This window comes from Salmo salar, unplaced genomic scaffold (assembly GCF_905237065.1).
Source record: "Salmo salar unplaced genomic scaffold, Ssal_v3.1, whole genome shotgun sequence".
Classification (NCBI taxonomy): Eukaryota; Metazoa; Chordata; class Actinopteri; order Salmoniformes; family Salmonidae; genus Salmo; species Salmo salar.
In genome coordinates, this window is record NW_025550007.1 from 25,047 (window position 1) to 50,679 (window position 25,633).

At 42.1% G+C, this 25,633-nt stretch overlaps 1 protein-coding gene and 1 pseudogene across 1 annotated transcript; both read right to left on the reverse strand.

Annotated features, from left to right (window-relative positions):
- Positions 1-8,701: 8,701 nt before the first annotated feature.
- Positions 8,702-14,266, reverse strand: LOC123739064 (40S ribosomal protein S15a-like). The gene is made up of 5 exons (XM_045713630.1): positions 14,150-14,266; positions 13,024-13,161; positions 12,704-12,783; positions 12,365-12,450; positions 8,702-8,835 (listed from the first exon to the last, which is right to left on the reverse strand). The coding sequence occupies exons 1-5, from the start codon at positions 14,193-14,195 to the stop codon at positions 8,742-8,744; spliced, it is 444 nt and encodes a 147-aa protein (XP_045569586.1). The 5' UTR covers positions 14,196-14,266; the 3' UTR covers positions 8,702-8,741.
- A 1,911-nt stretch (positions 14,267-16,177) lies between these two features.
- On the reverse strand, positions 16,178-23,037 carry LOC106589170 (carboxylesterase notum2-like; annotated as a pseudogene).
- Between the last annotated feature and the right edge of the window lie 2,596 nt (positions 23,038-25,633).

Here is a 25,633-nt window from a genome sequence, read left to right on the forward strand (position 1 = left end):
TGGTCAAATAATTCACTTTCTGTGTGTCTAAGGATTATCGGAGAGTCCAAAGGCAATGCAGAATACATTATGTCTTCGTCCCAAATGGCATCGCATTTCCTAAATAGTGCACTACTTTTGACCAGAGCCTTATAGGCCCTGGTTAAAAGAAGTGCACTATGTAGGGAATAGGGTGCCATTTGGGATGAAAATCTAAAGCAACACCTGGAGAGGGAACGTAAGACACAAACAGGACAAGGTACAAAACACAGATTTGGCGTCAAGGTGCAGGTTGAGATACATATGATGATTTCATTGCATAAATTTATTTTCTCTTTTTTTCTCTTGTTCCTTCCTCTCTCCCTCTCTCTGACTGCAAATTAATTTATGGACAAAAGACAATAGCAGACGGTCTGAATAAAGTAAAATGTATTTCATTTCCACTGAATTTTACGTTATTTCAACCTATTCCACCATTTCAATATTAATTATGTTATCTCTGAAATCCATCTTAATTAGTCTTTGCAAGACGGGTCTGGCAGCTGGCTCATAGAATATACTGAAAGAAAGGTCCAGCCTAGTGTTTTGTGAAAACGAGAGAAGAAAGGACAATCGGCTGTCTCGCGACCGCCCCCAAGTGGCCACTACGTGTATTGCAGCAAAGAGAAACGGACAAGTAAAAACGGTGGAAGAGGAGCATCAATAGAATGGACAGATTCACTACCCATTTATCATATGATAAGACCGCACTCTACTTTCCATAGTCATGAGATAGAGTTGGACTGGAGACAACATGAATACCAATTTCATACCCTCTGAATGCAACAGCAAACTCGATATTGTATATGAATATATTACCATGGATTTTTATATGTAGAAAATTTGAATACATTAAAAATGTGAATAACCTTCATAACTCTTACTCAACCTGTTTCACAAACACAACTGACTTTGACCCTGATTAACGTTGCCACGGTAATACAAGATGACGGACAGGCCAAACGGTAGGAAGGTTTACTAAAGCTTCCCTCACTTCATTTATAAGTGTTAAATTTAATGTTTTTCTCGCTAATGCCTCCAGGTTAAAATAAATTTGCAGGATTTAATACCACCTGCCATAATGTGCCATTCCCACCATTGTATTACAATGCACAAGCACGTTTTAGTCCCCTAGGCTGCGCTGCGATGATGACATGTACAGGTACTTTGGTATATTGTCAGAGGAATAAGAATTAAGGCGTGGTGGTGCAGTAGTCAAATGTTCATAGATAATGCTTTGACACTACTATGATGAACTGTTTATGATAACCATGTTTGTTGAGGGGCTCTACAGACAATTCCTTCGACCTCATGGCTTGGTTTTTGCTCTGATATGCACTGTCAACTGTGGGGTCTTATATAGACAGGTGTATGCCTTTCCAAATCATCTCTAATCAATTGAATTTACCACAGGTGGACTTCAATCAAATTGTAGAAACATTTCAAGGATGATCAATGGAAACAGGATGCACCTGAGCTCAATTGCGAGTCTCATAGCAAAGGGTCTGAATACTTATGTAAACCTGTTTTCACTTTGTCACTATGGGGTATTGTGGGTACATTGATGAGGGAAAATGTATTTAATTCATCCTAGAATAAGGCTGTAACATAATAAAACGTGGAAAAAGTGAATGGGTCTGAATACTTTTCGAATGCACTGTATGTATATCCCTTTTCATACTAAGATGTTTTTCTGCCAAGTATACCACCAACTTTCTTTATATCTGAAAGGCATTGCCGGTATCAAAGACAAAACTTTTATTTCCGCCAAACAACCTAGCAATAATTTCGGTAATGTTGAAAAGTGGCATGCACTACCCTCTTAAACTCCTGATGGTTGCTAGGCAGCTCAAGTTTTACCATCCTGCTGGCAGTTGTAAACTTTGCAAAGCATGTCACTTCGCCCATCTATTCACATAGCCCACCACTAAGCATGCACTGTTTTCTTTACCTCAACTTGATGGATCCATAAAGAACTGAAGACGAAAATATTGGAATAAAGTAGGCTAATGCAATTTAAGCATGTATTCATTTTTTTGCTTAGTGAAACTCCCAGTCATCCAATCCACACAGTGTGGTCAACTAGATTATCATTTCAGAACCGTTTTGATTGAGTCATTATGCTGCTTTGTGACAAGCGTGAATATAGGTTTGGATATTGGTTAGGCTACAATTAGGCATGATCATCTGGTCTAGTTGGCTCATTTATTAGAGCATTTTGCCACATTATGTATTTTAACATGTATTTTTTATCTTTACTCACAGTCGCCTAGGCCTACTCCCAACCAAAAGCCTGTGACTTCACTGACTTGTCTGATAATCAATCAATGTGATTTTGTTTCACTGAATCTCTGTCTGTATAGGCTATTTGGTTAAATGGTTTCTGTCTGGGCAAATAAGTGGACATGGTGTAGCTCATTTATTTGTTTGATCATCTATCACTGATCAGAAACATTTAGCATGTTACATACATACATTAGCAATAATCAGTGGCGACCCGTCATTCTGGGCTATTTTCAGCCCGACATCTTTAGGGGGCTTTCCTGTTTTGCATGTTATTTTGGCATTAATACGAGTCACATATCAGTTTGCAAACAATGTAAAAAAATATACTTAAAAAAAAAATATAAAATTGAGTTAATAAAGCCGCATACAAACGTAGTCTCTTTTTTGTTTTCTTGAGTGAGGCAGCTCCAAAATGCAGGTGTTTCAGACTGTGTGGTCCCAAATCTAAGATTACGTGTCTCTTTTCCTAGTTTAAAATGATAAACATTCAACATTGGCCATGCTGTCAATGAAGAATGATTTGTGCCTCGCTCAAAACAACGGTTAACTCTCAAAATCTGACTTTAGTGAATTCAAGACAACTGGGAACTCGGGAAAAACTAGCTACGACTGGGAAAATACGTTTTGAACTTTCATCCAACTCTGAATTGTAAACTCGGAACTCGGGCCTCGGGCCTCTTTATAGAGCTACAACATGAAGATCATGATGCAACTTTTTTTTCCTTCGAGTTCCCAGTTGTCTTGAAAGTACCATAAATCCAGAGAATGCCAGACTTTGATGACCAAATTTGCCCACGAAGGACCGCCGTGCCACCTTCCTGTTCAAGTGAGCACGGCACAACAAGGTGAGTCCAAAAATGTATTGTATGCTGCTGCATAAATGACGTGATATGTATACTGTAGCTAAGAAAGTAATACTAAGTGTATGTTGTGTAGTAAGCTGTTAGTAGCCCATGTGCCTCTCCCTAATAATTTGGTTTATTTTGTCCTCTTAATCTCGCCTACTGTTCTGTCTTGGTGGTGCACATTTAGCCTTTAACCTGTTTTCGAGAAATGTAATCATTGAATATTGTAAGAGCTTTCATTGTCTGCTTATGCCCCCTTTATTTATTCTACGGTTCTGACTTGGTGTGCCAGATCGAAATTACGGATTGCCTCTTATCCACTCTTCGTCCCCTTATGCCATAGTTTGTACATCTCAATTGTCAGTAGAAAACACATTTGTTAAAGCAAATCAGCCATATCAGTTACTTTTTTAAAGGCAGTAAATGAGGCTGAATGAACTGTTTCACTGCCAGATAAGGCTCCGCTGATAGCCAGGTGTAGCAGTGGTAAGGAGTTGGGACTGCTGTTGAGACAGCTTTATGTAGGCCCTAACAGTTTGTGGGCAGCGTTTGTCACTGTTATAGTGCAATTAATGTATTGTTCAGTGTTGTTTAGTGTTTAACCCAACCAAGATTTACATGCTAGAATCGCCATTGGAAATAATGTAGCCTAAATCAAGAGTAGGCCTAGGCCTATTGTTTTGTTCGACAGGCAACTCCAAAAGCCTGCAGAGGTTGTCAAATATGAACAAGACTCACATGTTTTTAAAAATACGATTGCTATTATTTTCTATTGGTATCATGACAAATATATGACCAAACGCCTGCTCCCAAACAAAGTGGAGTGAGGGGAGGAAAAAGATGAAACGCGGATCAAAAAACCATGGGCTTGGCTTCGTTTCAAAAGATAATTTGTATGACAGCGATTCCAGACGTTACAGCCAAAATACAGTAAATCCTATGTGTAAGCAGTTTTATTCAGTACATTTAGTTATTGCTTGCATTTCTAAAGTCTACCAAACTTACCAGCAGGCATGCCAGCTAAGATAGTTAGACAAGCTAGCTACACTAACGATTGATAGCCTGATATGACTTATTGTTAGCTAGTTATGAGGTTGAGAACCTATCTGGGCTAGCTAAAGCCAACTAAATGGCTACTATTTTTTTTTTTTACAGGACAAATCAAATCAAATGTATTTATATAGCCCTTCTTACATCAGCTGATATCTCAAAGTGCTGTACAGAAACCCAGCCTAAAACCCCAAACAGCAAGCAATGCAGGTGTAGAAGCACGGTGGCTAGGAAAAACTCCCTAGAAAGGCCAAAACCTAGGAAGAAACCTAGTGAGGAACCAGGCTATGAGGGGTGGCCAGTCCTCTTCTGGTTGTGCTGGGTGGAGATTATAACAGCATATGGCCAAGATGTTCAAATGTTCATAAATGACCAGCATGGTCAAATAATAATAATCATAGTAGTTGTCGAGGGTGCAACAAGTCAGTAACACAAGAGTAAGTGTCAGTTGGCTTTTTCATAGCCGATCTTTGAGAGTATCTCTACCACTCCTGCTGTCTCTAGAGAGTTGAAAACAGCAGGTCTGGGACAGGTAGCACGTCCGGTGAACAGGTCAGGGATCCAGCAGGTCTGGGACAGGTAGCACGTCAGGTGAACAGGTCAGGGTTCCAGCAGGTCTGGGACAGCAGGTCTGGGACAGGTAGCACGTCCGGTGAACAGGTCAGGGTTCCAGCAGGTCTGGGACAGGTAGCACGTCCGGTGAACAGGTCAGGGTTCCAGCAGGTCTGGGACAGGTAGCACGTCCGGTGAACAGGTCAGGGTTCCAGCAGGTCTGGGACAGGTAGCACATCCGGTGAACAGGTCAGGGTTCCATAGCCGCAGGCAGAACAATCTGAGGGGGCACGTGCCTCTGTGTGATTGGTTGCTATTGTGCTCAAACGGTGCCACCTTGGATCACAGCACACACCAGCAGCTGGGGGTTTCATCATTGCTGATTTCATGGTTTCTATTGGTCCTGCCAAAACGTTGTGAAGTTTAGCTTCCAGGTCAAGAGAGAATGAAGAGTTCATTGGGGGCAACTGATTATAATAATACACTCGATACTTTGATAAAGCCAGGAAGATAATGACTCTCTTTAGTTGGTTGATATTTGCTGTGAGCAATAGAACGGACCCTGTATCCACCTCCAGGACGACCCTGAACTTCTCATCGTGGCCTTGTCATGAACATGCACCCTTGCTAAGTGGTGTAAAACACCTCATCTCTCCTCTCTCTTTATCTCGTTCTCTGAGCTTGGACACCCGTGTCCCAGCCCTCCCCTGGGCTTCAAAGCAAAACAGCAGCAAAGACTTTGGTTGTCCTCTTTACACAGCCAGCACATAGTGTTGTGAACCCATGAGGGAGCAAGACAGTCTCTGTGCACTTAGCCCATATAACATTGTCATAGTGCACTGCGTGCTGCTACCCAGCACTTTGGCGCAGATGCATTAGCTGTACCCTTCTATACCAAGTCTGGCATAGGCTACAACAAGCGGGCTCTGGGGTAGGAGAGGTTGGGATGTTTGTGTCCCATTGGTGAGCTGCAGTGGACAGCGACAGATATCCCACATCATGTAGTGGGAAAGTGCTGCTTTTAGTTGTAAAAATAGCCACCAAAGACCAAGCCACCAGACGATGCAGACAAATGTCAAAGATTTGTCCGTTTAGAAAATAAGGAAATCATTTTATGGGTGCCTTTGCAGGAGACTGGATCTAGGACTTTTTGTTGTGCTCCACTTTCAGTGAATCCAACACAAGTTACAGCAGACTCATTACAGTACAGAAACATCCATTCCCACGGGGCACACCCTTCCAAACCATCCATGAATAGGATCACTCAATATTTCATGGAATGGCAGCATCGTGGGGCAACACACCATCTGCAGAAGGCATGAGGGACTTCCGTTGGAGCTGACTGTAAAAGACCTGCCATGATTGACACTTTCAGACAGTTGCTTCCCATTTCCCTCCAAGTCTTCCTGCCTACACAGGCAATCGGGCAATTTTATTTCCTTGACATGACCAGACCAGGAAATCCTCCACCGAGTTACAGCGTATATAACCAAGGACCCATAAACAAGCTATTCAGCCTCACTTGATGCTAGTGAATAAATGCTGGACTGAAAGTCTACTTTGCATTACAAAATAGGCCTTTTCTTGAAACTGTAGCTTAAAATGCTTTAGAAGAGGTATTTTTATTTTTATTTATTTTATTTCACCTTTATTTAACCAGGTAGGCTAGTTGAGAACAAGTTCTCATTTGCAACTGCGACCTGGCCAAGATAAGGTAGAAAGCTGCTACCTGCCTGCTCACACTAAGTAATTACTACAGTGCCCGAGGGCAAGAGAGAGGGAAGGTTTTAGACTTAATTTAGTGTGAATCCAGTAATTCATTACCCACATCTGGGGCAGCTAATGGGGGAGGTCAACTCTCCAGATGCATTTTCAGAATTCAGCTAAATAATTGTGGAGACCACAACGGAATCCTAGGAACACTGGCACAAATTGCCATTTTGCATCTACCCAGCTTAACTTCAAGACTGATAACAGACATCTGAATACTGTGCTCTGAATACCACACTGGAAATATACTGAACAAAACTATAAACGCAACATGTAAAGTGTTGGTCCCATGCTTCAGGAGGTGAAATAAAAAATCCCAGAAATGTTCCATACGCACAAAAAGTGAGCATTTACCCTTTACCAAGATAATCCATCCATCTGACAGGTGTGGCATATCAAGAAGCCGATTAAACAGCATGATCATTACACAGGTGCACCTTGTGCGGGGCATAATAAAAGGCCACTCTAAAATGTGCATTTTGTCACACAACACCACAGATGTCCAGTTTTGAGAGCATGCAATTGGCACACTGACCGCAGGAACGTCCACCAGAGCTGTTGCCAGATAATTGAATGTTAATTTCTCTACCATAAACTGCCTCCAAAATCATTTTAGAGAATTTGGCAATACTTCCAACCGGCCTCACAAACAAGGAACACGTGTAACTGCACCAGCCAACAACTTCCACATACGGCTTCACCTGCAGGATCGTCTGAGACCAGCCACCTGGACAGCTGACGAAACTGAGGAGTATTTCTGTCTGTAATATAGCCCTTTTTCAGGAAAAACTCATTCTGAGTGAGTGGGCCTTGGTCCCAAGTGGGTGGCCTCCACCCACCCCTGGCTACACCCTTTATTTTCCAAATCATAGAAATCCATAGATTAGAGCCTAATTAAATTATTTCAATTGATTTCCTTACATGAACTAACTCAGTAAAATCTATGAAATTGTTGCATGTAGCATTTATATTTTTGTTCAGTATATAAAATGCAACATGTAGTCTTGGTCCAATGTTTCATGAGGTGAAATAAAGTATCCCAGAAATGTTCCATATGGACAAAAAGCTTCTCTAATTTTGTGCACAAATGTGTACATCCCTTTTAGTAAGAATTTCTATTTTGCTAAGATAATCCAACCACCTGAAAAGGTGTGGCATATCAAGAAGCTTATTAAACAAGATGATCATTACACAGGTGCACCTTGTTCCGAGGACAATAAAAGGCCACTAAAAAGTGAAGCTTTGTCACAACACAATGCCAGATGTCTGAAGTTGAGGGAGCGTGCAATTGGACACTCCTGCAGACAGCATACCACCAAAGCTACTGCCAGAGAATTTAATGTTTATTTCTCTACCCTTAGCTGCCTCCATTTTAGAGATTTTGGGGGCTCAACCGCAGCCCACGTATATGGGGTTGTATGGGCGAATGGCTCGCTGATATCGTTGTGAAAAGTGGTTATGGTATGGGCAGGCATAAGCTACGGACAATGAACACAATCGCATTTTAAAATCGCTGGCAATTTGAATGCAGATTCAATTACAAGATCCCGAGGACCATTGTCGTGCCATTCATCTGCAGCAATTGCCTCATGTTTCAGCATAATGCACAGCCCCATGTCGCAAGGATTTGTACACAATTCCTGGAATGTGAAAATGTCCCAGTTCTTCCATAGTCACCAGGCATGCCACCCATTGACCCTGTTTGGTATGCTCTGGATCAACGTGTATGACAGCGTGTTCCAGTTCCCGGCAATATCCAGCAACTTCGCACAGCCATTGAGTGGGACACCATTCCACAATCAACAGCCTGATCAACTCTATGCGAAGGAGCTGTGTCTCACTCCATGCTGCAAATGGTAGTCACACCAGATACTGACTGGTTCTGAACCACGCCCCCCACTTTTTTGCAAAATTTTTTTTTTTTAAGGCATTTGACCAACATATCCATCTTTGTGAAATCCATAGATTAGGGCCTAATGAATTTATTTCAATTCACTGATTTCCTTATATGAACTAACTCAGTAAAACCTTTGAAATAGTCACGTTTATATTTTTGTTCAGTGTGTGTATATATATATATATATATATATAAATAAATGACTCATTCTTCATTCTCATTGTACCAATACATAAAGAGCTTTTGACTGTAGCAATCTAATAAGACAAATTACAAAGTCCAGTCCACTGGATTTGGTGTTTTATTTTGCAGTTCTTTACATTTTAGAAAAAGAATCCAAGAATTTTCCCTCCTGTGTGTTTCCGTCTGGCTTCTTCGTGGTCCATGATGCCAGCTGAGGTGGTCAGCACAATGTATCTGAAGAAACAGACAAGGTGTGTAAGACATGAGTTTATAAACATTCACAACAGGCAGAACTAAATTAATGGCAAGCAGTAGGGAAATTCTACAACAAAAGTACATTTAACATTAATAGACAAAGACCATGAAACACCAGGAAAACTTGATGCCATACAACACTTAAGCAAGCATTTCCTAACCTCACCCTTCAAACAGCTGCTATAAACCAATTGCAGACCATCATTACCGTATCAAGACAACTGAAAACTACAGAGGGGTTTTTAAGGTACTGTATTGCTCTCCACTCCTGAACCAGGATCACTTTTCAGCAGTAACTATGTAGCCTACATTTATATTGTATGGAGGCCAATATGATCCTAAACATTAAATGCTTTTCCAATCAAGCAATGCATGTGGATGTACAGAGTGAAGCCTATCACAAGCAATGCATGTGGATGTACAGAGTGAAGCCTATCACAAGCAATGCATGTGGATGTACAGAGTGAAGCCTAACACAACAAGCAATGCATGTGGATGTACAGAGTGAAGCCTAACACAACAAGCAATGCATGTGGATGTACAGAGTGAAGCCTAACACAACAAGCAATGCATGTGGATGTACAGAGTGAAGCCTAACACAACAAGCAATGCATGTGGATGTACAGAGTGAAGCCTAACACAACAAGCAATGCATGTGGATGTACAGAGTGAAGCCTAACACAAGAAATGCATCAAGGCAGTAAAACTATTCCTGATAGTCACTATCCAAATCACATCCAATCTTTACTTTTAGAGGCAACAAACGTTATGAAGTCATACAGGGGGACTGGAATAAAAGCCCGCACACCCATTAGCTCTCCTGGAGGATGGTCGACCACCCTTTATGAAAAACATTACAACCAAATATGGCTCATGCCTTTTGAAATACATTTGCTCATTCAATATATCAAATGGCTATGTAGGCTACTAATCGTTTTATTCATCTGAATCAACCCCACAACATTTCTTCAGGAAATGTAGCTTTTCGAGTTTAGTCATATTTATCTTAGAAGTGTTTACTTTGCAGGGAGTCTAGCATCTATTGAGTTTCAATGTCCCATACATTGGAGGCCCAAATCAACTGGAAGTATATACAAAACAAGTTCCTAAAATGAATGTTAAGGATTCACAAATAATCTTGATTCGAATCCCAACTAATACAATGGCAAAGTGAATCATTTGTTTCTTCAAAAATAATTGAAATGAAACAAATTGTTAAGTGAATCAACTTTGCATGGCCTTATTCGCAAGCGTCTGAGGAAAGTTTTTTGGAACATGATAAAAACATTAATACATGCTATTCTTTGCTAAACCATTAGAGGGTACAAGATGTTTGGAATTGGCTACCTAGTCTGTTTTCGGTCATATTTTATAGACTAGGCCTACCTGCTGCTGCAATGTTTAACTGTCTCTCTCCTTGAGCAACAGCCCACACTTCTCACACATGCAGGTGATGCTCGCAAACTCAGACACGCTTAAGTGTAATTCTGATTCTGTCTGATGTACATTTTTATTTGATTGATAAAATATTTATACCATTCCTAAACCAATTGCATTAACAGAAATACAACTCAAACTTGCCCTAAACTTTTGGGATCCTGGAAAACACTATTTTAAAATTCCATGTCCTTTCCAGGATTTTCATGACCTTACGAACCCTGACCATGTTGCCAAAATTCAGTCCATCTACAATGGCGCAAACCATATAAGTGCGCTAAGTCACATCAAATGAGCACCAACCAGGGTCCAACACAAACCCTTTTCCCCTCACTGGCCTGGATATGGGGTAGTTTATAAATGCATTAGACTCATGCAGGACCTAGGTTGACATGCTTTCGCTCTATTTAGCTAGTATTAGGCTGCATTTAGTTATGATGGCATATAATAAAAAGCTGTGTAATATAATGTAGCAATGCAAGACATTCTATTCTTTAAAATTGCATTAATTATATAAAAATGTTTCTAAAGTACATCAATTTAAGGAATAGGACGTTGCCCCTTTAAGATGAGGGCTTTTCAAAAGAGATATTGACATGGCTACAGCAGGCCAAGACGAATGCTAGGTGTCTCTTTGTAGCTTTCTTTTTGCAGACTATCAATAGTTGCCATTAGCCAACCTATTGCAAATTTTTTTCAGTATTGGTTTACTTTTGTAAATCACTTTCCCTAAAACAAATAAGCGCAGCGAGTGGCTTGATAAATGCTTATTTCTACTCTGGACAGTTTGTGTGCCACGTGAACGCCTCATGTACGGCCAAGTTCAAGAAGTTGCGAGTTGAAGTTGAATGAACTGCCAATTATATTGCTCAAATACAAATAGCATGACTTTTCCGCCTGTAGCCTTCAAAGGTTTTCTATGGCAGACTGACACAGGTAAACGTCACAGAAGGAATGCCAAAATGTGCCAACTATAGATGGGTTAGCTGACAATGGCAAGAAAATGCACATGCTTTAAATGGGGCAGAAGTCCAGGCATTGTTGTGGAAGGCCAGATAGCTAGCAAGAATGACAAGAAACTGCCCTGTGGGGAATCGTGACTTGTTTCAGCTAGTTCATCTCATTCTTGATGCCATGTCTTGTTGAGGTGTTTTGACTGATTTCACGTCATTGCTAATGGCTAAAGTTCGCTAGCTAGCCAACCACTGTAACAATGTATTTGAGAGACAAGTGCTTATTGTGCAAATGTAGGTTTTCAATAAACATTGGAGACAAAATACAGTCCACATGTCAACAACCTAAGCCAGCCCAGTCGGTTTTCCCCCCATAGTTGCGGACGAGTCATTGTGACACACCCATTGGATTTATCAGTCCACACATATCAATAAATCTGTGACCGTGCCCTCACTACATCCACCATTGGACTTAAGTAAAGCTGAGAGCAATTTCATGCGCATAGTGATATTGTCAGAACATACTCAAACATTCAACCATATTCACCCCCTTTCCTACATGCAGGTCAAATTCTGTTCAAGAGGCTGCAGCAATCATATTTCCATGGATGGATTCAGTAGAAAGTGGGAGCACACAGAGGACACTCAGTCCCAGGGACCCAAGTTGCCCATCCCCGACTTAGGATAAAGGTTTTAGTTCCCGTTGCCCAGGCTCCCCTCATCTTTTCAAAGAAAGTGCATTTCAAGGACAGTTCCAATCTCCAACCCAGCCAGCTCCCAGCATCAATAAATATTTGACTAATGCTGCATTTGCTTGCTCTCAATATTATCAGAAGCTGAACATTCAGGCACGGAAATAAAAGGTGATTAGTTTAGTTGCTTTGACATCCAAATAAACGTTTAGAGATTTAAAGTCTGTGAAACTCGGGGCATAATTTTATACACCCCAAAGGAGCACATTAACACGACATCAAGAGATGCATTCATACGTGAAACACCACAGCAAAAAAAGTCGCCACTGACCAATACCTCCCTGTTCACAAAGTTCCACTGCACAACCGTGATACGGCCACTCCAACATTCATGCCACCATTAGGGTGCTGCTGACTGATTCTCACCCGAACTGTCTTGAGGGCAGGAGGTTGTTCTGCCACTTCTCCAGATCCTTCAACTGGAGGTCAAAACGAGGGCTGATCACACCACACTGAAATGAGCAAAAGAAAGATTAGAAGTGACAGATTCAAATATACAATTATGCAGGTAGGCTGATAATGCCACAATGCAGAATATGAGCAGGGGAAAAAACATGTCAGAGAAGATGAGCAAAACAGGGGGGCTCAGATAGTCTATCAATCTACCCCAATACAAAAGATGCGTAAAATGAAGTAGAATGGCACTCAAAAGGTCTGATGGTAGTCCTTGTGATGCAGTATATTGAAAGTAAAAAAAATGTATACCTTGTTCAGCCTGCCAGTGAGATTGACGACAATTTTCCCAGCTCTGTGGTCGTCGATGATCTCAAACTCACCAATGTAACCTGGGGAGACAAGGGAGGCAGGGAATCAAAACCAAGTACAGACACACAGCATTGTCGACAGGATGTTACAGGCCTCGAATTCAGATCCCTCAACCAGGGGTATGCAATTCCCCTCCTGGAGGGAAGCGGGTTATGCAGGCTCATGGTCCTACCTGTAACTGACACCTGCACATCTTGTTGACCTCCCCTTGACTGGACCCATACCACTTACAAAACAGATGATACATTTCAGTAACTCACCGTGCTTCATCATGACGGTCAGGAAACGTACAATGACCTTCGAACACGGCCGGATCAGAACCTGGCGTTTCCCACGTTTCTCAGCATTGTTGATGCTTTTGAGCGCATCCGCAAGAACGTTCATGCGCACCATGATGCCTGTCGATCAGAGATACATAAAAAAGCTAATTAGTTCAGGAGTTGTAAGGTAGCCAACTACTGCCCAGCTAACTAGTTAATAGTAAACATTCAGTCTAATAGTGGTTTGTTCTCCTAATAACATCCTGTGAAAACTGGCAAGCTAACGTTAGCTGCCTAGTCTAGCTAGCTATTGATTTGACAAATAAGCCAGCCAATAAACTGATTGTAAGCTAGCTCAAATGTAGATAGATGGACACCATTGAGTATGCAATGACAATTTGAGTATAGGTTTACCTAACGTCAGCCAAGATATTGCCTAGCAAAGTATTGCCCAACTAGCTGGTTAGCTAACGTTACGTGGTTACTTTGGTGAAGAAAATAGAAGGCTACATACTAAGGTAGCAACCTCGATAGACATTATGCTAGCTAGCCAAATTATCTGGTTAGAGCTAACCGTCTACATTTCACTGGCCAAGACATAACATTCCAATGGCTAACGCTAGCACCAACAACTTTAAAACTGGGACAAACGTTGGGTCCTTTGATAAGAAATTAGAAGAGGTTTGCACGACCATGCAAACACGTTTAACCACCACCATCGTGACTGTCTACCACGCATGGAAGGTCTACATGTACGGGCCAAGCTAGCTAGAAGAGTTGGTTGGCCAACCAAACTGCACTATTAACATTTATACCATATCTTGACAATAAAGCAAATTTGTCGACTACTTAAGAACACAACGTAATTAACCTAGCAGTATTAATTGTCGGGTTTTATTCATATGCTCTAGCTACCGACAAAACACACCAGTAAAATGGACAGTGATGGGGACAAAACGAATCACAAGGCAAACCACCAACATCTCACAACATATCGACACAATAACCATTTCATGACATTAGTACATTATTAAACGTTTATATAATTTCATAAATTGTGTTTTAGACGGCTGGATGGGTTAGATTTGGGGAAGATTGACAATGAGATTTTAGAAGGGGGCCTTACCGGTTCTGCAATATGGCGGAAAGAGGAAGTAGGAAGACCTAGCCATGCATTGTGGGCAAAAACTAAGATTTTTTACGACTAGTTCACGCGATCACCAGCTGAAAACCACTGGGTTTATGAAAACTTGATACAAAATAAGGTTGATAATTAAATATATATATTATATTTATTCAGTGATTTAGATGCAAATGCATCCTTATTTTAGTCTCATTACTTTATTTTCCCTTTAGTCTAATGCAAACAAACTTCCAAGTTGATAAAACAGAAGCATTCAATTCATGTTGCTGATTACATTTGTGCAAGAAATAGAGATGTCTACATTAAAGACAAATCTACCAACATTTTTGAAATGTGTCGGTAAGAAAATGTAAACGTCCAAAACATATTACAGCCTTTCTGAAACATCTCTGATGTCGCTCTTTTCATATTTACAGTAGTAGTTGGGGAGTCTGTAATCCCTTTTCAAACTATAGTATCTTATGTGGGGCTTTGGTTAAAATCTAAAAGATCGCCAACTAGTGGTTGGAGTGTGGGAAATAAATACAGTATGATGTTTTACCAGTAGGCCTACCGAGTAGATTATGCTTTATTGAAACTTGGAGGTTTTTCTTTCATCTCAGAGCTTTAGAATTTGAGGACGAATTTAAAATAATGATTTAATGACAGGAGGTTCAATCAAAGAAAAAGTAACAAAGCTCACTCTGAACAGGTTTTCAAGGATAATCCAACCTTTTATTTATTGTTCTGTATTCAATTCAACATACATCCACTATATAATGCCTGTCAAGTTATAGTTCTGTTTACAAGGTAAATATTTCAAGCAAAATAGGGTTCATTACATACAATTTTAAACAGTAGCAAATCAAACAATTCTGATTATAATTACCATACAATAGATTAGATATAATCACATTAAATGAATCTTTAATGATGTAAATTATGTTGATATTACAGTACATGACACACTAGCTGAGTAGTATCGACTACAGTGTTTTTGAAGAGGAAACATCACTTAAAAGGGCCCATGGGAAGATACATTAGGTTCAAACACACTTCACGGTAAACTCAAAGAAAGAAGAGATGGTCACGACCTTCTCTTGATAATATACAATATTATAAAGCATGACAATTACTCTTCATTTGGGCCACTTTTGCAAGATCAAACATCCCTTACTTCACATGCATATCAAAAAAAAAATATATATATATATATATATATATATATATATATATATATATATATATATATATATATATATATATATATATAAGTCAACGTTGTAATTGCAGCAGCAGTAGAAATGTGGGCAATATAAACTGTAGGCTGTGTGTGTGTGTGCGGGTGTGTGCGGGTGTGTGCGGTGTGTGTGTGTGTGTGTGTGTGTGTGTGTGTGTGTGTGTGTGTGTGTGTGTGTGTAGAACACATTCAATAAAAGTTAGAGAATGGTCTTGGCACTGCAAGTGTCCTTGCATGACAGTCCTTCATTCTCTGGCAGTGTTTGAGCTTGGACATGGATCTAAAATAGCAGACTCATTTAATATATCCTTCCAGTCAATCATCTACATTAAAATGTACATTTCCTCTGAATACTGTACCAGTCCTATGTTGGCAAGATGATCAAATGTGCCAATAGCTTATTCAAAAATCCTCAAAAGCAGTACGTTTCACTTCACAAAATGTTGTTGAAGTTTTGTATAGTACATGTAATTGGGTGAAAGTGTGTTGCAGGTTTGGTGTCTGACTGGTTAGCTACAGGTACCTGGCACTCCTCGTTCTCCCTTGAATCAAATCAAATGTGAGACACAACCCAGGGGTAAACTGGAATCACTCCCCTCCCCTCTTTAAACTGTCCAGGAGGGATCCTGGAGGCAAACTGTAACGTTACAGACAGACATACTGTAAGCCCAGTGACATACCCACCGGTCAAGACGGCATGGTAACAGTGGAGCACAATGGAATGGCTGAGCGGCACAAGAGAAGTAACCAGATTCTGTACCTTTCATGGTTACGTCATAACTCATAAAAATGACCCTTTACTAAGCCAGAGAGTGGGCTTCTATACTCCTTGTCTTAGCCACCGTTACTGACCATGCTAGTTATAGAGCTACTGTCCCTCCTGAGGTCCAGGCCTAGTTTCTGGAGGTCCAGGCCCATGCCCACTAACATCTGGAGCAGGGTGAGCTCCTGCTGGGTGGCCTGGTCCACCAAGGCTGGGCAGGTGGGGTTGCACTGGGGCCAGTGGCAGGTGTCGATCAGGTGGAAGGGACAGCCCTTCAGGGGGGTCTTGCTGTTACGGTTGGCTTCTTGGAAACTCTTATCCCAGCACTGCAGAGCCCGGGGCAGGGAGGTGCCTTTGACTTGAAACGTCATCCAGTTACTAATATAAAGAACGAGGGAGAGGGGGGAGGGAGAGAGAGAGAGAGAGAGAGAGAGAGAGAGAGAGAGAAAGGGAGGGAGAGAGAGAGAGAGAGAGAGGGGAAGGGAGAGAGAGAGAGAGAGAGAGAGAGAGAGAGAGAGAGGAGCGGGAGTGAATGGGTGCCAGAGAAAGGGGAGATGATTGAAGTAGGTTACTGTGAGAAGAGAGAGAGCGTGTTGTGCCACTTGAGCCCTGTATCTTCTCACAAGCAGTTTGCCTTGGCAGGCTGTGTCTCAATTGGTACCCCAGCTGTGCCCTCCTTGTGTTCAGCCTCCAATACCACCACCATAACCACCAACATAGCCCTGCATTAGATTACAAAACTGTGAAAATATGATCCACCTACCACACACTAGTATGATTAGGCAACCAGCTCCTCCCATCTCCAACCCTGCCCTTTACTGTAACATAGGCTCCACCTTCTGCCCTGTCACTGACCCTATGTCCAGCTGGAGAGGTGTGTGTGTTAAGTATGCGTGATTTTATGAGTGTGTGTCTGTGTGTGTTCCCTTTTAAGTCTGTATGCGTTTGCTTGCTTTAAGGGCTGAGTTTGTGCACGTTTGTGGATTTTTATTTATTTATTTATTTCACCTTTATTTAACCAGGTAGGCAAGTTGAGAACAAGTTCTCATTTACAACTGCAACCTGGCCAAGATAAAGCAAAGCAGTTCGACACATACAACAACACAGAGATGCACATGGAGTAAAACAAACATACAGTCAATAATACAGAACAAAAACAAGTCTATATACAATGTGAGCAAATGAGGTGAGATAAGGGAGGTAAAGGCAATAAAAAGGCCACGGTAAAATACAATATAGCAATTAAAACACTGGATTGGTAGATTTGCAGTGGATGAATGTGCAAAGTAGAAATATTGGGGTGCAAAGGAGCAAAATAAATAAATGAACATGGTGGCAAAGTAAATACAATATAGCAAGTAAAACACTGGAATGGTAGATTTGCAGTGGATGAATGTGCAAAGTAGAAATACTGGAGTGCAAAGGAGCAAAATAAATAAATAAATCAGTAGGGGAAGAGGTAGTTGTTTGGGCTAATTATAGATGGGCTATGTACAGGTGCAGTAATCTGTGAGCTGCTCTGACAGATGGTGCTTAAAGCTAGAGAGGGAGATAAGTGGGTGGATGGGTGCGTGTGTGTGGGTGGGTGGGTGGGTGTGTGCGTGCGTGCGTGTGGGTGCGTGGGTGCTTGTGTGTGTGTAAAGCGTGCTGGGGGGTTAGTGAAAGTGTGAAATGTCATTCAGTGACACGCAGAATGCGGTTTGATGAACGAGCTACACAAAAAGAGTAGCATGAGCTCACTGGGTAGAGATGGGTCAGGGTAGGGGTGAGGGGTAGATGGGACAGTGGATGTGCTTTTCGGGGCCCCCAGGGGAGTCAGATGTCCTTACCTTTTAGTGACCAATGTGTGGGACAGGCAGGAGGGTGCGAACACAGCCCTGCAACACACACCACAGCATAACGTCAGCACTGAGCAGCGTGAAATCTTTGATAGTGTTGGGAACATGTGGAGAATATTGCTGTTGATTCATTTTTGTTAATCTTCCATTTCAGCTGATCAATAGTATACACTGACAGTACAAAACATTAAGAACACCTGGTCTTTCCATGACATAGACTGACCAGGTGAATCCAGGTGAAAGCTATGATCCCTTATTGATGTCACTTGTTAAATCCACTTCAATCAGTGTAGCTGAATGGGAGGAGACAGGTTAATAACTTTTTTTAAGCCTTGAGAAAATTTAAACATGGATTGTGTATGTGTGCCATTTTTTTTCCTATTGTGTTATTGACTGTACGCTTGTTTATTCCATGTGTAACTCTGTGTTGTTGTTTGTGTCGCACTGCTTTGCTTTAGCTTGGCTAGGTCGCAGTTGTAAATGAGAACTTGTTCTCAACTAGCTTACCTGGTTAAATAAAGGTGAAATAAGGGTGAATGGGCAAGACAAAATATTTAAGTGCCTTTGAACAGGGTATGGTAGTAGGTGCCAGACACACCGGTTTGAGTATGTGAAGAACTGCAACACTGCTGGGTTTGTGTGTATCAAGAATGGTCCACCACCCAATCGACATCCAGCCAACTAGACAGAACTGTGGGAAGCATTGGACTCAACATGGGCCAGCATCCCTGTGGAACGCTTTCGAACACCTTGTAAAGTTCATGCCCTGACAAATTGAGGCTGTTCTGAGGGCTAAAGGAGGTGGTGCAACTCAATATTAGGAAGGTGCTCTTACTTGTTTTGATTCTTGGCCTATATGTCATGGATCAATCTCAATGTCACATGTCTACCACATTCCACAGTCACTTGCGTGGCTGCAGCAGCACACTTACGTGACATCTTTGAGTGAGTTCTTGATATCCTTTCCCAGGTTCTGCATGTAGGTCCACTGCTGTTCTGACAGGGTCTGACCCCCCAGGTAGATATTCTCCACTCTCAACTGCTCCTCATCAAACAGCCACTGCACCACAAACAGAGGGGCTATGACACACACACACACACACACACACACACACACACACACACACACACACACACACACACACACACACACACACACACACACACACACACACACACACACACACACACACACACACACACACACACACACACAGTATGAGAACAGAGTTAGGGTGTTGCTTGTACCTATAAGTGTTTTATTGAGTAACATGAGGGACGTAACATTTATTGGTATCTTGATGGGTAACATGATGGACATAAAGTTTACTAGCATTCTGATTCATGACCCTTCAGCTTTGATAGATGAAAGATACATTCTTACAAGATGATGGTAGGTAGTAAAGACACTCACAGGTCAGGGAGGAGTAGAGTTTGTGGCTGAAGAAGCACTGCCACTCCTCTCCTTTCTTGTACTGCTGCCGACACTTGTCTGGGACCACCCGTTCCACAACCTAAGAAAACAGCCATTGGAGAATAATGGCTTCCAGTGCGCATTGAACATAGACAGGGCAACTGTTATATGCTAAAATGATTGGTGAACTTCAAGCCAATGGAAATAAAGCTACAAGTGTGATGAGATGCAATGCTTTGTTCAGGGCATCTGTCATTATAAGGTCCTATAGACATGGATAAGCTGAAGGGAGAGAGACAGATGTGCTTTACTTGAGTCCTCTCTTGATGGCATCTACAGGTGAGCAGGAGACACTGTCTGGGCAGTCAGGAACCCTCTGCTGTTTACTCTCCAGAAACCAGCCTGAATCCACCAGGCCTCGAACCTGGGCCTCTGCCCCCAGCTGCTCCAGCTGACTGGACACCCTCTCAATGTTCAGTAGCACTCCCGTCCCTCCAGCACTGCAGAGGAGCAAAGAAACTGGGTAAAAAGTCTGTGTCTGTGACCGTTTCCCCGCATTGGCACACTGCCAATTGGAGCCAAAATGGCCGACAGCTAGCCACAATAACGCTATGCTGTCACAGTCAGACTTAACTGTGTGTTCTCGTTTTAGTCCTCAGGGTGTCCCACCAAACATGTTGCTAACCTGGGAAGAATCTCCAGAACTGTGTCCTCCTTTATGGAAGAGGCCCCTAATAGACATTATGTCATTGTCCCACACTCTACGGCCAATACAGGACAGCAGGGCTCGTAAACATCTTTATGGTAGACAACAGTTACAGGACGTCCTAAAATAGACTCACTCTGTCAATGTGTGTGTGAGTGTGTGGAGATGGGTAGCGGAGACAGACGGTGCCAGACAACGGGGGTAGATTGGGAACAGACCCAAAGCAGAGGAGAGGAACTCACCTTGTGCCAGCCAGCATGACAACCTTGGCCTGTTTGATGCCTTTAGGGACTAGGTCTTTGATGACCTCACGGATGATCAGGGAACCCATGAAGGTATACTCAACTGGAGGGAAACATAGATATGCAATCAATAGAACAAACCACCGTATTGAAATGGCTTTGGTGTTGAGGAAAATAATGAGGATCTGCTGGTGGTGAGAGGACCTACTGGCATCTTTCTCCTTCTCTTTTCCCGGGCCTCTCTTCTCCTTGGTGGATGTGGGCCCTGTGCCACTCCACACGTCGCTGGAGCAGTACGGGATGAATCTGCAGAAGAGGAGATACACAGCCGGGTCAGAGCCACACACTCTCTCACACACACACACACACACACTCTCTCACACGTATTCATGTCCATATGTAATAGTATTAATGGGACCTACATCAGAGGTCCATCCCTCATTGTGAAGCAACCTGTCATGTTTGATATTCATCATCTCAGCCTGCAGTTGGCTTCTTCAATCACACAGATCCTGAGAACTTTAGTTAGCAGTCCAGTATGTAGGACAACATGTACCGGTAACATAAAACAACCGGCGTGTTAACAAGCATACTTACACAATATTAGTGTTATACCAATGAGGGTTTTCTTCCGCCTGGGCTGACAATATTCCACTTCCTGTAAAGCAACCAATAGAAAGTCAAGCAGAGACAGTGGTGACCTCTCATTGGACATACAGTAGGACACAACACTGATGTCATATGACAATCAACAACCCATGACACAATGTATATTGGGAATGGGACCAAACATGGACGCCCATGTAAAACATGTATGATGGATGATGAGGATGCATTCTAAAACAGAAGGACCCCTACCTACCTTTACGCGTTTGGGGCCAGTCGGATGAGGTCATGAGTCGCGGGATATTTTTATATCTGGTATCGCAGGAGTCTTTGTTGTAGCAGCACCAACCACCTAAAAATAAGACACTAATATTAGCTTCTCACATCCGGTTTCAGAAGCTCAGAAAGGGGAGACCCCCTTGTTAGCCCATTTCAGAGGCCTGAGAGGAATGGGGGTTGGGAGGAATGGGAGAGGGAGGGTAACTGAGGCATCCACCTGCAGCTCCATCTGCTAGCCTCTGGCCAGGCTCCCGAAGTGAGGGAGTGTCTGTGGGGTCTGATGCACATGTACGGCAACTGACTGTTGAATAGAAACAGCAGGGGATATAAATGTGGCTATTCTGTGACTGCTTCCTAAAATCCCACCTGGGGTCCATTAACGGTAGAGTTATAATCTTAACCATAGCTAGTGTGTATATGCATATCTAACATGTAAATAAAATGTAAGTCAAGTCTTTTGGAGCCATACCACCTGCTGAGAAAATGAACAAATGAACAAACTGTGGGATTTGTGACCTAATCAGATACTTGCCGTATAAAAGAGTGGACATCTTGGTACTTGTTTACCTGTATCCAACAGCAAAGTACCTCTGATGTAGGATATGTACGTTGGGACATTTCAACCGGCTGAAATGTTTGTTCTTAGAGGATGTGACACATCCGGTTCTAGGTCTCAGAATACACGTGTGATGTCTACAACGCAATCCTCATAAATATCCTATAGCGACGGAGGGGCGAATGCCAGAGGAGGCGTCCAATCAGAGTGACAGACAGCCGCGAAAAAAGACGAAAAGGGAAAGGAGATGACCACCGGTCCAGATGCCGATGAGGGGCGTCACGCAAACATGCCACGCGCTGACCTCTCAAGATCAAATTAACCAGAGGAGTTTAAAATACACACCTTCCAGAAATATCAGCCATCGCTTACTCCCTTTGAACTCCTTTAGGTAAAACCTGTGGACCACAAATAAACATGGATGAAGGGCTGTGAATGGTGAAACCTAGAGAACACTGCTATATAGGGTCATGTGTTGGCCGATCCTCCAACCATAATCACTCATCATTGTAACTCTTTATCAAAAAATGATGCTAAGTACCATAAAGTATGTGACAATTCCTGAATTATTTTATTTCTTCAAAGTTCAACCACAAACTCTAATTCAAAGTCCTTTGATAGTAATTAAAACCATTTACCACTTGCCGTCACCAACTTATATAGCCGATAGCTGAGGACTCGATTACTACTTTATCTAATATCAAAACACATTTCAGTGTAATAACAGCTGTAATAGCACTGATAGACACAAAAACATGAACAACTGAATAGTTATTTCAGTGTTTTCACGCCACTATTTGATTCCTTATCACATCCATTTTTGCTGATGGATTGTCTTATGTCCTGAATACAATCTCTAGAGCTTTTTATTATCTAAACAGCCATCATTTGCCTCAATGAATAGTTTTCCAGAGCATCTTACCCTGCCGCTGTTCCATCGTTGCACGTGACCTGAGTGTTCTTGAGGACATGCAGCTTCATATCATCTGAAGCCTTGTTGTTCTGTGAAGCTGACTGCTGGGCTGCCGCCCGACCTCCAGAGTTACCCTCCCTGCCCGACTCCACTGGCCCAGGATGGGGCTCATCTTCTGGGGCCGACTGGGCTGCCTCGGCCCCTGGTTCTGGTTCCCCTGGTTCTTCTTAGATGACTTGCCACTAGGTTTGGCATTGCGGTTGTTCTGGCAACAAATCCCTCCTATCAGCAGCAGGAAAACCACATGGCCCAGGATCTTCATAGTCAATCCAGCCTAAGAGGAGAGCACAAAACATGCTACATAAAACACTCAACTGACACTGAAACACGCCATCCTTACTCAATGGTATAGGCGAGAGATGCAGTTTGGTTTAGAGTAATTGGGCGCCAGCATTGCAAAACGAATGAAGGTTAATGATATGTTAGGCAAATTGACTTAAGATACCAAACATCCTTTTCAAAAGTTAAAAAGAGATTAAAGCAATGATCAATAACAATCAGGATCCATTCAGTTCCACAGAAAATCAACATACCCCTTTCAGTATCCAGTCCTGAAGAAGGTCACGTGTGAGGAAGGATCCTTGGGTAAAACAGAGCAGCGGTTGCTACTGAGGAGACAGGTTAGGAGAGACTGTAGGTGAATGGATGCTGGCGTTGAGGACGGCTTGGCCAGTTTTTGGTAAAGGCTCTGGGTTGGCGGTGCACTTTATAGTGCCACCATATGGATCCTATTTCCCAGCATTCCCTTTGAGCTGCTGCCAGGTTCTGACTGTGCTATGTGACGACACGTGAGGGTGTTGGATGGTTAGTGGCGAGGAGAAAAGATAACACACGCTCTGCTGAACATATTTCAAGCACCCCCACCCACTACCGACCCACACCCACACATCCACCCACCTGACCCAGTCCCACAACAAGAAAAAACTATACCTCCCTCACCCCCTACTCTCCCCTCCTCTCATCCACCCTCTACCCTCTGTTCGCCTGTGCTTTGATTTAAACACCTACATGGCTGGCATATCTGCAGCATAATCCTTTGTGTGCCATGTATCCCGCAGGTCAAACACACTCCGACAAGACCGCATAACCCCTGTATGTTGAACTCATGTTGAAAGATCCAGAGGACATACACAAAGGTAAAGAGTGGTTGATGCACGTGGCAAAAGCATGTGGTGGCTGTCTTGTTGAGCGATGGGTTTCCAACTTAATAATGATATAGATAGAAGCTCTAAATTAATGTTTATCAAGCCGCACTTTACCCTTTGTACCTCAAATGTTCAATTTGCCAACTGAAGGAAATGTGTTGGGAAACAAATGACAGCAATAACAGTTATGTGAAGTATATGTGTTTTACTTTGCTTTCATAAAACTGCTAAATCAATGCACTACAGTAAAACGTTTAAACATAACAATAAGAAAATAACATGTGTTGAATGAAGGCTATTAATGTTAATAATATATACAATTATTTTTAAATATATTGATTAAAAGTTTACAATATGTGCAATTGAATATGCTATGTATATATTTTACTTTTAGTCAAATTCATCATCATTCTATGACAGAGAACTAAAATGCAAAGCATCGAGCTAAAGCCATCCAAACAGCATGTGCAAAACACTGCCATCAAAAACCTTTTCTAATCGTGAAGGGTTATTCATCTTAAAACATTGTCTGGCTTGGAAACACTGAAACAATGCTTGAAATATAACTGTCTGGAGTATAAATCACTGTTGCTGTTATTACTGCACCTGCTGGGGTAGCCTATATTGTGTGAGACTTGAATAGGACAAGTGACAGTTAAAAGCGTTAGAAAATGACTCATACGAATGATAAAGACCCCCCAATAACCAATATTACAACAAATATAAGGATAATCATCAGGAAATTGAGAAATAAAACAATTGAGGGTTGTGGATTATTTTACAGTGCATATATTATCTGGCTCTGTATTTACATATAAATAACATAGGGTAAAGTTATAACATTGTTGTTTACTAATAATAATAATAATAATAATTTGTTTCTTTGGGATTCGTTAAAGCATGAAACGTTATGTATAATTTTGTAGTTACCAAATCTGTTTACAGAAGCACCAAAAAGTACCCACTGTGACCGTAATATCTTCCTCTATAATTTCCAGGCAAATATTTGTTGAAAAAACAACGCATACCAGTAAAATCCCCAAATCCCCTTTACACCCTATGCAATATATTCTCAAGTCATATATTACAGATCTCAGCATATGCACAGTACAGAAGTAAATCCAAGTTCTACACGATATGGCGGTAGTCGACCGGCTGCAAGCTGCTTTACCTTTTGCTGTGCTCCGTGGGGGCCAGGTTGGGCTGAGGGCTCCTGGACAGGACAGAAGGTTTGCCACTGAGGGAAGAGACAGGGTATTTGAAACCGATCTCACGTCCTCCCTGGGATAGCTGTGGGTGACGACTGATCAGTACAGAAGAAGTTCACGAGCCCGGCCTCTGAAATTCTCATCAATGAAATGCACACCATCCTGACGTGTCAATCAAGTTCCCTTAACGAGGCCCTGGGACTGGGAGAGACAGCAGAGAGGCTGGGGTTAAGGGACTGGGATAGGGGCTGGGGATTTTGGGACTGGGGCTGGGGACTTGAGAGAGGCATGGGATAGTTACATACGATATTTGACACAAAAGCATTGATCGCAGCACTAGGCAGCCTAGACCATTAGCGTTTTGACTACTTACAAAACACTCTCACTATTCCTTTAACTCGAGCGTCGGGTACCTTCATCTAAACGGCTATGGGTTGTGCTGTGTTTGCACACTATACACCAAACAGTTACAGCAGACAGTAATCCAGGTGTATCTACAACACAGTAAATTATATCC

Coding starts and splice junctions, on each gene's coding strand:
- LOC123739064 (XM_045713630.1), bottom strand. CDS start 14,195: ATGGCTAGGTCTTCCTACTTCCTCTTTCCGCCATATTGCAGAACCG. Junction 13,162..14,149: donor TCCGCCATATTGCAGAACCG/GTAAGGCCCCCT, acceptor TCTGATCGACAG/GCATCATGGTGCGCATGAAC. Junction 12,451..12,703: donor TCACTGGCAGGCTGAACAAG/GTATACATTTTT, acceptor TGCTCATTTCAG/TGTGGTGTGATCAGCCCTCG.